This window comes from Urocampus carinirostris, chromosome 8, assembly GCF_059441175.1.
Source record: "Urocampus carinirostris isolate Australia breed hairy pipefish chromosome 8, RoL_Ucar_1.0, whole genome shotgun sequence".
NCBI classification, from domain to species: Eukaryota; Metazoa; Chordata; class Actinopteri; order Syngnathiformes; family Syngnathidae; genus Urocampus; species Urocampus carinirostris.
Window position 1 is genome coordinate 547,470 of NC_142356.1, and position 12,449 is coordinate 559,918.

Genomic DNA, 12,449 nt, shown 5'->3' on the forward strand with positions numbered 1-12,449 from the left:
GGACCCAGCAGCTGGAAAAACCTTCATAAGGATCATAGCAACTAACAGTTTTGAGGGAATGACAACTGCATTACAACTGATAACTGCATCAGAGGGTTGCTTTAAGCAACTGCATAACAACTAACATTTGAGTTGGATAGTTGGAAATGCATTTGCACGTAAGGGACATAGCAACTATACATTAAGAACAGAATAAAATGATCTTTAGGGACATGCAACATAATGACCGCAAAAACATAATAACTGTTTTTTCGGTGTGTGGAAAAAAACTCAGACATCTGGCAAGGACGCGACGGACGGGAATCTTCTACAAGATCTTCCTCGTACCTCCCCCCCATTTGACCCCCATGATTATGCCACCCCCTCATAAGTCCTTTGAAATGTCTTGCTCGTTCCTCGCCCTCTTTCCTCTGCTCTTTCATTTGCAAGCGGCCCCCAGGCCACCAAGAGGGGGGTGGGGGGGTGGGGGGCGCAGTTCAGTTGAGAAGGAATTTCTGCTGCCGTTCATCCGACAAAGCTCCGTACGCCCGGAGCGGCTGAAGAGAGTCAATCGTTGGGGTTGGGCAGATCTGTTTTTTTTTTTTATCCAATTTGTGTTTACTTTGAGCATTTTGCTATGGAGTTAGGGTCGATCAAAATCCCTCGGGACTCTCGAGTCCCAACGAAAGAGATGGACTTCATAAAAGCAGAAACGGAGAGCTTTTTCATTGCTTCCCGCGAAATCTTCCGTTTTCATCAATGTCAAACACTTGCATCATTATGAGACCGTCTCGGATTTTCTCCGGTTATTAGGCAACGTTCATCGCAAGGACTTTCCCTGGACGGACAGAAGCTCAAAAGAAGAAAAAAAAACAAAAGAGATCATCAAAAGAGGAGTGGTATTTCCTGAAATGGGCTTTTCAAAATAAAATATGCAACACATGTTATTTTGTCCGCGGTCCGAACCTGGACCGCAGTCAATACAGTATATAAAAAATGTCTTCCTTTCATGTTTTGTTCAGTTAGAGCTGTGTATTGCACCAGAGTTATATTTTATGGTCTTGTCTTCACGACACACTCATTATTGTGATATGTAAGTGTAGGACTGTTTCTTGTGTTGTCCCCCTTTCATGTTTGGTTCAGTTAGAACCTTTTTAATATTCCACAGTTATATTTTATGGTCTTGTCTTCGGGACACACTCATTATTTTGATATGCAAGTCTAGGAATGTTTCTTGTGTTGTCCCACTTTCATGTTTTGTTCAGTTAGAGCTGTGTATTGCACCAGAGTTATATTTTATGGTCTTGTCTTCACGACACACTCATTATTGTGATATGTAAGTGTAGGACTGTTTCTTGTGTTGTCCCCCTTTCATGTTTGGTTCAGTTAGAACCTTTTTAATATTCCACAGTTATATTTTATGGTCTTGTCTTCGGGACACACTCATTATTTTGATATGCAAGTCTAGGAATGTTTCTTGTGTTGTCCCACTTTCATGTTTTGTTCAGTTAGAGCTGTTTATTGCTCCAGAGTTATATTTCATGGTCTTGTCTCCTTGACACACTCATTATTGTTATAGGTAAGTGTAGGAATGTTTCTTATGTTGTCTCCCTTTCATATTTTGTTCAGTTAGGGCTATTTATTGCTCCAGAGTTATATTTCATGGTCTTGTCTTCACGACACACTCATTATTGTTGTATGTAAATGTAGGAATGTTTCTTGTGTTATCTCCCTTTCATGTTTAGTTCAGTTAGAGCTATTTAGTATTCCACAGTAATATTTAATGGTCTTGTTGTCATGACACTCAGTATTGTTTCATCTAAGTGTAGTGCTGTCTTTTCATTTTTTGTTCTGTTAGAACTGGTGTGTATTCCGACATATACTAGGATGTCTCGTGTGCATGTTTTGTTCATTTAGAGTCAGTTAAGGTTCTGATATTATGTTTGATGGTCTTGTCATCGTGCTACTCGTTATTTTTTTTTTTTTATTCACACGGGGGCATGTTTCTTGTATTGTCTTCCTTTCATGTTTGGTTTGGTTAGAACTACCTCTGCATTACCCCTCCCTTGACACGTTGTTCTGTTCAAGCCACTTAATGTTATAATATTGTGTTGAATGCCCTCGTTACAGTTCCACTCCCGTTATTATTCTATCACAAAGAGGAATTTCTAGTCGTCCTCCTTTCATGTTTCATTTGGTTAGAACCGTTTTGTACTGAAAAAATGTTGCATTGCCTTCATTTCATGTTTTGTGTAATTAGTGCCAATTAATGTCCCTACATTATGTTTCATGGTGTTGTTATGATGGCACCTTCTTTATTTTTAGATCCACATGAGGGAATATTTATTGTCTCATCCATATTTTGTTCTGTTAGAAATGGATGGTATTCCAACACACCTAGCTTCGCCTTGTCTTTCATGCTTGTTAGAGCCCTTTAATGTTCCCACACTGATTTAGTGTCTCGTTATTGTCAATCCACATGTGGGAATATTTACTGTCTTGTCCTCCTTTAACATTTTTTTCTGTTAGAATGGCTTGGTATTCCAACATATCTTGTCTTTATTTTATGTTTTGTTCTGTTTGCAGCCAGTCAGTGTGCCCTTCATTATATTTCATGGCACTCTCAGTCCTGGTATATATAGGTCAAGGATTGTTTCTTGTGTTGTTCCATTATTATATTTTGTTTCGTTATAATCAGTTGCTATTCGAACAGATACCCTGCATTGCCTTACTTTCATGTTTTGTTGAGGAAGAGCCATCTTATGTTCCAACACGAGTTCATGGTTTTGTTATCATGGGACTTGTAGTATTTGTCTATCCACATGTAAAAATGTGTCACGTCTTGTCCTAATTTCATGTTTTGTTCTGGTCTATTCCAACATATCCTGTGTTGTCTAATTTTATGATTTGTTCAGTTGCAGCAGTTTTAGTGTGCCTGCGTTAGATTTCTTGGTCTTGTTGTCATGGAACTCTTGTTGTTGTATTGTCCTTGCATGGGAGTGTTTCTTGTGTCATTTTTCTTCAATGTTTTGTTGCGTTACAGAAGGTTTGCGTCGGAATATAGGGTCATTGCTCTGTCCATACGTGAGGAGTATATTTCCCGCATCCTTTTAAGTTTTGTTCAGTTAGACATGTTGGTATTTCAAAATATCCCGTGTCGTTTCTCTCTCTCGTTTTGTTTGATGCAAGCGAGTTGGTATTCCAACACATCGGCGTCCTTACTTTCATGTTTTGGTCATTTAGATCGAGTTAGGGTTCCAACACGATGTAGCAGAGATGCATCCTCGTGCCTTAGATAGGGTCGCTTGGGTGTCTTAGAATTTTGAAGATCCTTGAAACTTCCTTGTTCTGTTTCTGGACACTATCCGATACAGATTCCTTTTCTGTCCATAAATCTTCTTTATGGGATCCACTTCTCGAGAACTCTTTTGTTTTGGCCCGTGCGTTAGGTGACAGCCCTGTGTCACTAACAAGGGTCGTCCCAAAGTGGCCCCTAGTCCTTAACCCTCAACTGCCCCCACCCCTTTCTTTTGTTGTCCTTTTGCAAGCAGATGATGTCATTCTTTGCCCCCGATCGGGCACAATAGAGGCTACACGATATTGACGCCGCGCAAACAAGTCGAGAACAAGCGCAGGTGCTCATGAAGCTCTCCGCGTTTCCATGTTTTGACGACTGAAATCGTCTTCGTTTTCATCGATGACATTATCGTGTATGTCGTTTCGAACTGGATTAGATGAACCTGTCATACAATCTAGCAACGTTCTCCAGACTGGGCAAACAGCAGCCCATGATTTTCTGGGCTGTGGTGATGACTCCCCGTAGCGTCCCCTATCTGCTGCCTGACATCATGATGTTGGCCTCTTACTAAAATGTTCCTCTCTTGTTTTGTTCCGCTGCTCTGTTGAAGAGTCGGCAGACCAGGAACTTCAATTTCAGCATGTCAACACGATTGGATCCATTTAAAGGTTTTGGGGAGCCCCCGGAAATGGCCTCGTTACGACATTAAGAATAATGAGTCATCTAAAGATAGTAAATCTTCCAAGGGCATGAAAATCCTCGCAAATGGAAGATCAGTTTCATTTTTAACCCCTCGTTCGGCATCCACCCAGTAACTCCTCTCTACCAACTCAAATAGCATCGCACCAAAGGTAAAACTAATATCGTTTTTCTTGAAGAGAACATTCAAAATAAATACACATGTAATTGAATACAGCGGTACCTTTACTTACAAATGTCTCTACATACACATGTTTCGGGTTAAAAAGTACCTGAATGTGGAAATACTGCCTCAAGTTACAAAGGCATTTCAGAACATAGACTATAACATCAAAAATACAGTACAATATGCGCTGCCCTTCGCTGGTCCCAGAGTTCTACCCGGCAACCCAGTGCATATAAGTGAATCCTGGCATGCTGTTCGTGTCCCCTTCTGGCTCTGTAAACGGTCTACAGTATGGTACCGCTACAAAGAGCTATCATTTGCAACAGACCCCACCAAAGACGTGCCGAAAAGTGGACAAGAAGAAAAGAAGAGGAAAAAACTTTTTCTGGCCGTCTAAACAAAGAGAGATAATAGAAAGGTATGAAAACACACACCGCCCTGCAGGAGGAGGACGCAGCCGTCGTTCCATTAGCCCCAGAACTATTCCATGAAGTCTCCGAATTTGTGGAAAAGATTCACCCAGAAAAACCCGACTTGGGCTATCGCTCATTACGATGATGTCTGCCCGGCACGTTTCCCACAGATTGTCAACAGCCGGCAAAACAGACATCGTTGGATCAGTTTTTCAAGAAACACTGCTGTAGACCAGTAAAAAAGAGGCCAGTTAAAGGGACAATCAAAATAATTTCCTTTATTCTTTGTTTTTTTTTTTTAGGTGACGTGCCTCTCGTTTTATGCTTATTGTGCGGTAATCTGATTTTAACGGGTATTTGTTTCATGTTCTGATGCTCTTTTATGATTTATTCAAGAAAAGATGTCATTTTTTGCGGGGCTTGGAACGGATTAGCGCATTTATATTCAAAAGGCGTCTCAACTTACAAACGGACAAATTACATTTCTAAGTAGAGGTATCACTGTACACATATGTTACAAATAAATAGTATTTATTTGAATGTTTTGAATCCAAGGTGGTTTGGAAAGCTTGAGCTAATAAGCAACGGCTTGTATCCCGCGCTATACGGCAGTTTCACTCTGCCGGGTCCATGTTCTGGGATAATGGCTAAACAAATAAACGCGACTTGAGGAGGTAACCCCATGGCTTCTTTTTGCCCGCTCAGCCTTTTCTAACGTAGATTGCAATCCGTCCGGCATCATGATCCACTTTATGCTTTTGTTCGGCCCCAAAGTGACTTCCTGCTTATTATCTCCGTTCCAGGATATTCTCGGCCCTTCCTCTTGATACCGTCTCCAAACAACACATTAGACGACCGCGCCACACCCACAACTCCATTCTCACCTTCACGTTCCCAGAAGGATTCCAACGGAGGAGGGTAGTAACGTGCTACATTTACTCCATTACATTTACTTGAGTACATTTTCGGAGTATTTTCAAATGACTATACTTTTGACTTTTACTTGTGTAGATTTGCAAAGAAGAAGCTGTACTCTCAGTCTGCTACATTGAAGCCGTTACTTAAATCCTCTCCACGTAAGTACACGTCTGTCTGTCTCTGCTAAGGCTGTTTATTTTGTCAGAGACCTCTTTTTTAAGTAAGACTTGACCAGTGACCCAAGCAACCACTAGGTGGCACTTGAGAGCAAGGTTAGAAACGTTTTTTTTATAACTGTACTGAATGTTTGCCCGCGTCCCTGCGTCCTAGACGCATGATTTTTGCTGGGGACACATAGTCTCAAATCAACGTGCGTCCCCGGGACGCAAATTTTTTGACAGAAAATTGTCATTATTACCCGATTACATTTTTTTAAACAAATATTTACCGCACTCCAAACTTTTCGTCAGGTAGATCCGGCAGATGTTGTTTTGGTCTCGCGGTTCGAGTTTTCGTCTGCACGCCAGGTTTTCTGTTTTCTTCTTGGTTGGGAAATTTTGTTTGCTTTGTGCCCACTTCTTTCTTTGCTACTACGTTCTTGGTGTCGTATATAATACCGTCCTTGTTTTGAGCATTGCTGCCTCTAGTTTCCGCCTCCCCCACATGGGTCCATCGCCCTAAACTTAACGCACACTTTGAAAACATGCTAAAGTTGCTAATAGCATACCAGACAGCATATGAAATACTGGACTTAAAATTAAGTTTCAAAACATTCATAAATAGGGAAAACATATCATGCCCCATGTTTTTTATATTTTACGATGATATCATTATTTTTGTATTCTTTTGTTATTTTATTTTTCAACACAAGGATATTGCTGGCAATATGAATTTCCCTACGGGGATGAATAAAGTATCTATCTATCTATCTAGACATCTATCTAGACATCTATCTTGACATTTAGACATCTATCTAGACATCTCTCTAGTCTTATATCTATCTATCTAGACATCTATCTAGACATCTATCTTGACATTTAGACAGCTATCTAGACATCTCTCTAGACATATATCTATCTATCTAGACATCTAGACTATCTAGACATCTAGACATCTATCTATCTATCTATCTATCTAGACAGCTATCTATCTAGACATCTATCTGTATAGACACCTATCCATCTATCTATCCAGACATCGATCTATCTATCTAGACATCTATCTATCCATCTAGACATCTATCTATATAGACATATATCCATCTATCTATCCAGACATCTATCGAGACATCTATCCATCTATCTAGACATCTATTTATCCATCTAGTCATCTATTTATCCATCTAGACATCTATCTATATAGACATATATCCATCTATCCAGACATTGATCTATCTATCTAGACATCTATCGAGACATCTATCTATCTAGACATCTATCTAGACATCTAGACATCTATCTAGACATCCATCTAGGCATCTATCTATCTAGACATCTATCTAGACATCTATCTAGACAACTAGACATCTATTTATCTAGATATCTATTTATCTTTAGTTCTTAATAGTGGGAGTGTGCCGTTGGAAATTATCCAATTTGTGTGCCTGTGCGGTCTAGCGTAGACTATCATTCATTCGGATTTAGTTTTACCGGGTAGATGCAACGACACTGACTGGTGATTTTATCAATGAAAGAAATGTGATTTGGCTCAAAAAAGGTTGAAAAGATTTCATTAGCGAGTACAATTCGAGCGAGGCCTAAATAGTTGTCGGGGGGGCTCCAAACGATCACCTAGGGGGCCGTGAATGAAAAAGGGAAGATTGCCTAGAGGAAAGAAAAAGAAGGAAGAAACAAAGACCGAAAACTGGCCCGATTCTGCAAGTTCCGGTTCCTGTTTTCCCCAAAGGTGTGTCCCCGCTTAAAAGTCGGCGTCCGAGCGAAGCCGACATGAAAGCAAAGCGGCCCGCTTTGAAGTTTCGGCGATCGGCAGCGGGGCCTGCCCGGACCGCTTCCCTTTGAAAACTCTTGGCTTAAAGGTCCGGCCACACCCGAGCGGGATCAAGGCTTCGTCGGCTCCTCTTGATCTCCAAAACCTTTACGGCGAAAACCACAGGAACTTGCTAGATATGAAATACAGCGGCAACTGGTGCAGTAGACCCCCAGGATACGGTGACCCCGCCTTATGACATGCTCACTTTATGGTGTGGGATATATATTTTTTTTTCATACTACATTTCACCCACTATATCACATCAACAACAAATGATTTTGCCTGCTCAAAAACTTAAAAATGACATCCGTTTGTTTGATCATAAAAATGCCGAAATGCTGAACTCCCTCCCATGATGCCTTTCTCTTCATTCATCACAGAATCTCGTTTGCTTGTTAAAGACTTTGCATCTGGGCGATAGAGTACTATATAAATGATATTATATTTATTAGCTACGAGTCCTAAGGCTTGGTGTGATGCTAAAAGGAGAAGCAAGAACATGATAACTATGGAAACGAAGCTTGCCATAGTCCAGAAAAATGAAGAAGGCACATGGCTGAAATGAATTGACGTGGGTGACTACTATTAAAGCCCCAATGTCTAATATTTGACCACTAGAGGGCACTGTGTTGTCTGGTATGAGCGAGAGCCTGTAATACAAGACACAGCGTTGGGGCATCCTGTCTGACAAACATGGCGCTGACCTTAGAAAGTATTTCAAAATTCTCGACCTATTACATTTTTTTCATGAAAATTAACAATGGTATGATCGTTTATGTATTTCTACCTAGAATTTGAATCAAAGTTTTTTTGTACCACTAAGAGGCCCTAAATAATACACACTTTCCCTTTAAAATGAGGAAGCAATTAAAACAAATGAATTTGTGAGGGAAAAACATTCCTAACAAGTGGAAGTATCAAAATCTATTTCAATTTTAATTTGTCATCTTCTACCTCGGCATCCACCCGGTCACTCCATAGTACCACCAGGTCAAATAACCAAAGGTCAATTAAAATGTATTCATCTTTGTTGTCTTTACTATTTTGTTATCTGAACGTTTTTATCTGGGGTACCAGGGGGGTTTGGATTGCGTGACGGCTGTTATTCGGGGGCCACCTGGCGCCCGCCGGCACCACGTTGATGACCCTGCTCGTGACTGACGTTCTGCTCAGGACGTTCAGCATTAGGACCATGCGGAGCTTCTCGACTGAAAGGGGCGGGACTAGGTTTTCTCACGCACCCCATTGGCTGCTGTCCACAAGAGACAGCCCGCATTCATAAAAAAAAGAAAAAAAAATCAGAATCCATCTGACACGAACAGCGTCCACTGGCACAAATCTCACATTTCTTTTCTCGAGGAAAGGAACGAAAGATACACATTTTTTTACATAAAATGTCGAAAAGTGAGCGGAGAAGTTTCAAAAGCGAGGACTTGTTTTTCTTGGATTCCGAAGCGTCCGTCTTAGACCAGCAAGACTTGGACATGTCCACTTGTCCTTTCGATGACGTCTTCCACTCGGACCCTATCGACACTTTTCTCAAAAATGTGACAGTTTTGCTGGAGGCGGCTCGATTTCTGGAGAAAAAGGACGGAAGTGAGTTGCTTTATGATTTTAATTCCACGCGTGGGTCGTCACGCCACGAGAAAGAGCCACTTGCTTCCACCGAGTTCGCGGAAAAGTCTAATGACAATGTCATTACAATGCAACAGCGACCTAATCACTATTTAATCATGCTGCTATCCACGCTGGAGCATTCACACGTGCACATTTCCACGCAGGAAAGAATCTTATTGATCCACGAAGAAAGTCAGGCTGCTTTGTTATTTGGGGAACATTGACAACAATGTAATAGCAACGTCATAACATCACTCTCTGCAATTCACGCAGGAGCGTGCACGCTTGCACGTCCCCGCGGTCCCAAACTCGCAGCCCGGGGGGCAATTGCAGCCTGCAGGATAACAGTAAGACATAGACCCCCGGAACTTTTTTTCCTGTGAGGGTCACGTACAGTCTCTCTCCTCTGATATAAGGGCCATTGCAGGACTGTAAACATGCATTGTTTTCCAGAAAGCCACAATCAAATAGTCCTTCGGGATTCTTCACCGAACAAAAGTCAGAAAATAAAGAATTGCACTATGTATTAAGTTATTCATAAACAAATGTGGGTTAATCAACTTTATTTTGGCCCGTGCACCATCCCTAACAGGTCCAAAATCATCTGAGTTTTCAGAGCCAGGGTTTTGGATGACCAATGATATAGATGACTTGAGAAAAGGCAGTCGATTTTATCTCATTATCACACTATTGTCATGTCACGGTATACAAAGGACGCTGCCCGTCATTGCCGTGGTCTGGGCTCATCTCTGAAGAGTGGGATGATGCGTTGCACCCAAAAACAATGGTTACCAAATGATGCAGGTGCTGTATCTGAGTGGGGAAGCGAACCCCTACCTAAAACAACGGCCTGGAAAGGGACGGGCAGGACACACCACAAGAAGTGGTGCCTCTAGTCATGCACAACAAATAACAATGTGATGACAACACCGTATTCATTGCAAAGCCGTGCTTACGCGTGCACGTCTCCACGCAGAGAAAAATCCGTCAAAGCTCCCACGGAAACATGTCATAATGAAATAACATAGTTCTCGTTGCAAATCCACGCAAAAGCGTGCACGACTCCCCGCATGCACGGCTCCGTGATCGATCCACGCGAGCTAAATGTGATGTATTGATTGCGAGAGTGCGTGCACGCTGGCGCCCACGCAGATGCGTCTGTGCACTGCGAGGCACTTTTCAGATGACGTCATAACACCCACGTAGAATAAAAGCCTCCAACACGCGTGGACGAACGTGGAGGACGAAGTGAGATAAGAAATTCATATTCAAAAATAATAGTAATATTAAAATGGTGTTGTGCGTGTATGTCATGATTTTTTTGTAAAAAAAATAAAAACGGGGAAGCTTCAAATGTTCTGAAGATTCCCTTCCCGGATTGTTTGTTTCCTGTTATTCGTGGGCGTGTCTTTCTGGCGTGCACATGGCGCAAAGTCGCTCTCTGGTTGGACGGAGGCGAGCTCAGCCCCCCAAGTCTATCAAAGGCACTCGCCAATCACAGACCCGCTCCGCTGTTATGTCACGTGTTGCCAGGCCTGGCTTTGTTTGGTAGCCCCGCCCCCTCCTCCTGCTGTCTTGTGGGATTTGTAGGATTTTCATTCGGTTAAAGATGGAGGTTTCAAGTTTAAAAGATGGGAATTTATTCCAAATAACACGATTTGTTCCCTATACATCACGGGTCTACGACAATTTTCAAGCTGAGAGCTACATTTAATACTTATTAGTGAATTAGTGGATAGATAGATAGATGTCTAGATAGATAGATAGATAGATAGATAGATGGTTTATTCATCCCCGTAGGGAAATTCACACAATTTGATATACATTTCTAAAATAATAACTTAACTAGTATTAGTTTTAATGTTGTTACTAGGTTAATTATTGGAAGTGGAAAGACGAAAGAGAGGATAAAAAATGAGGAAAAACAGAGGATAAAAGGGAAAGATAGAGAGAATTAAGTAACAAGAGAGAGAAAGCTGGGGCGGCAGTAGCTCAGGAGGTAGAGCGATCGTTTTAGGATTAAGGGATCCCAGTTCGAATCCCGGCTTGTCCGTGTTACATGTCGAAGTGTCCTTGGGTAAGACACTGAACCCCCAATACCCCCAATAAGCAGGTTAGCGCCTTGCATGGCTGCACAGATCACGGCCGCTATTGGGAAATGTGAAGCACAATGTAAAGCGCTTTGGGAAGTCAGTGACTTGAAAAGCGCTATAGAAATGCAGATCATTTCATTTCATTTCATTTCATTTCATTTCAAAGCAAGAGAGAGGGGAAATAAAGAGGAAACGAGAAAAAAAACACAGAGAAAGAAAGAGAAGGACAGAGTGAAAGGGAGAGAGAGAGAGAGATATGGAGAGAGAGAGATAGACAGAAAAGGTAGTAAGAGAAAGAGAAAAAAAAGGAAACAGAGACAGGGGAGATAAAAAGAAAGCAAGAGAAAGAAAGAAAAGGGATAAAGTAGAGAGAGAGAGGAAGATAAAAAGAAAGAAAGAAAAAGAGAGAGAAAGAGAAATAAATAGAAACAGGGTCAATATAGTAGAACAATTTTCATCTAATTATTATTTTTCTAATAAATATTTCTTAAAATAAGGAAAATAATATACTACCTTGTTAGATAAGCTACTTTTTGACCCTATTAAGATGATTTTGTTGCAATGTTTATGTTGTAAAAGGGAATGACTTACAATCTTTCCACAGATCAATTAAAATGTCAGAAAATGTAGCTCATTCTAAATATATATATTTTTGAAGAGTTGGTGATTTCTCACGTCAGTTTGAAACCACGTTTCCGAGAAAATCACAACGACCGGTGAGCTATTTTCAGAAGTGGTCACCGTTACCCGTGAACAGTAGCTTAAACGTCATTACCCAGAATGCCTTGAGTTCTCCCATCCACGCCTACTCGTTGTCCCCGCCTCCTCGTTGGCCAGTTGTGGAAAGCAAACAGAAGCGGAGAGGAAGAGAGCGCCAGTCGCTGGCTCATGTCAGCCTACCAAGATTGCATTTTATTTTTTTAAGTTATTTATACTTCTCTATTTTCTTAAAATATATATATCTCTCGCTTTTCAAGAGAACGTTTTGCACTTTGATACGCCACTTTGGACGTTTTCTATCGAGCGGGCAGAGGAACGGCGGTGGCTTGCTAGCTTGAGGTTTTCCCTGTCGAAGAAAACAAGATTTTGAAATATCGATCAAGTATTTCGATATTGCTTTTCTATCGCCGCTGTCGATGTTCAACGAGAGAAAGTGAGGTCAAAGAATGACGGCTGTTCAGCTTATGAATATTCAGCGACTGTTGGAAGCTGCCGAATATCTCGAAAGGAGAGATAGAGGTACAGTCATTGAAAGAAAGGAGAAGATGATTATTCGT

General features: G+C 41.3%; 1 protein-coding gene across 2 annotated transcripts in view; it reads left to right on the forward strand.

Annotated features, from left to right (window-relative positions):
• The first annotated feature begins 8,777 nt into the window (after positions 1-8,777).
• mxi1 (max interactor 1, dimerization protein) overlaps positions 8,778-12,449 on the forward strand; it is a 63,486-nt gene continuing 59,814 nt past the window's right edge. The window contains exon 1 of one of the 2 annotated variants that reach the window (XM_088341217.1): positions 8,778-9,058. In XM_088341217.1, coding sequence (XP_088197343.1) covers positions 8,857-9,058 — 202 coding nt within the window. In that variant the 5' untranslated portion in view covers positions 8,778-8,856. Of the gene's footprint in view, positions 9,059-11,841; positions 12,412-12,449 lie in introns of those variants that run through there. The other variant, XM_088341218.1, reaches the window with a different exon arrangement.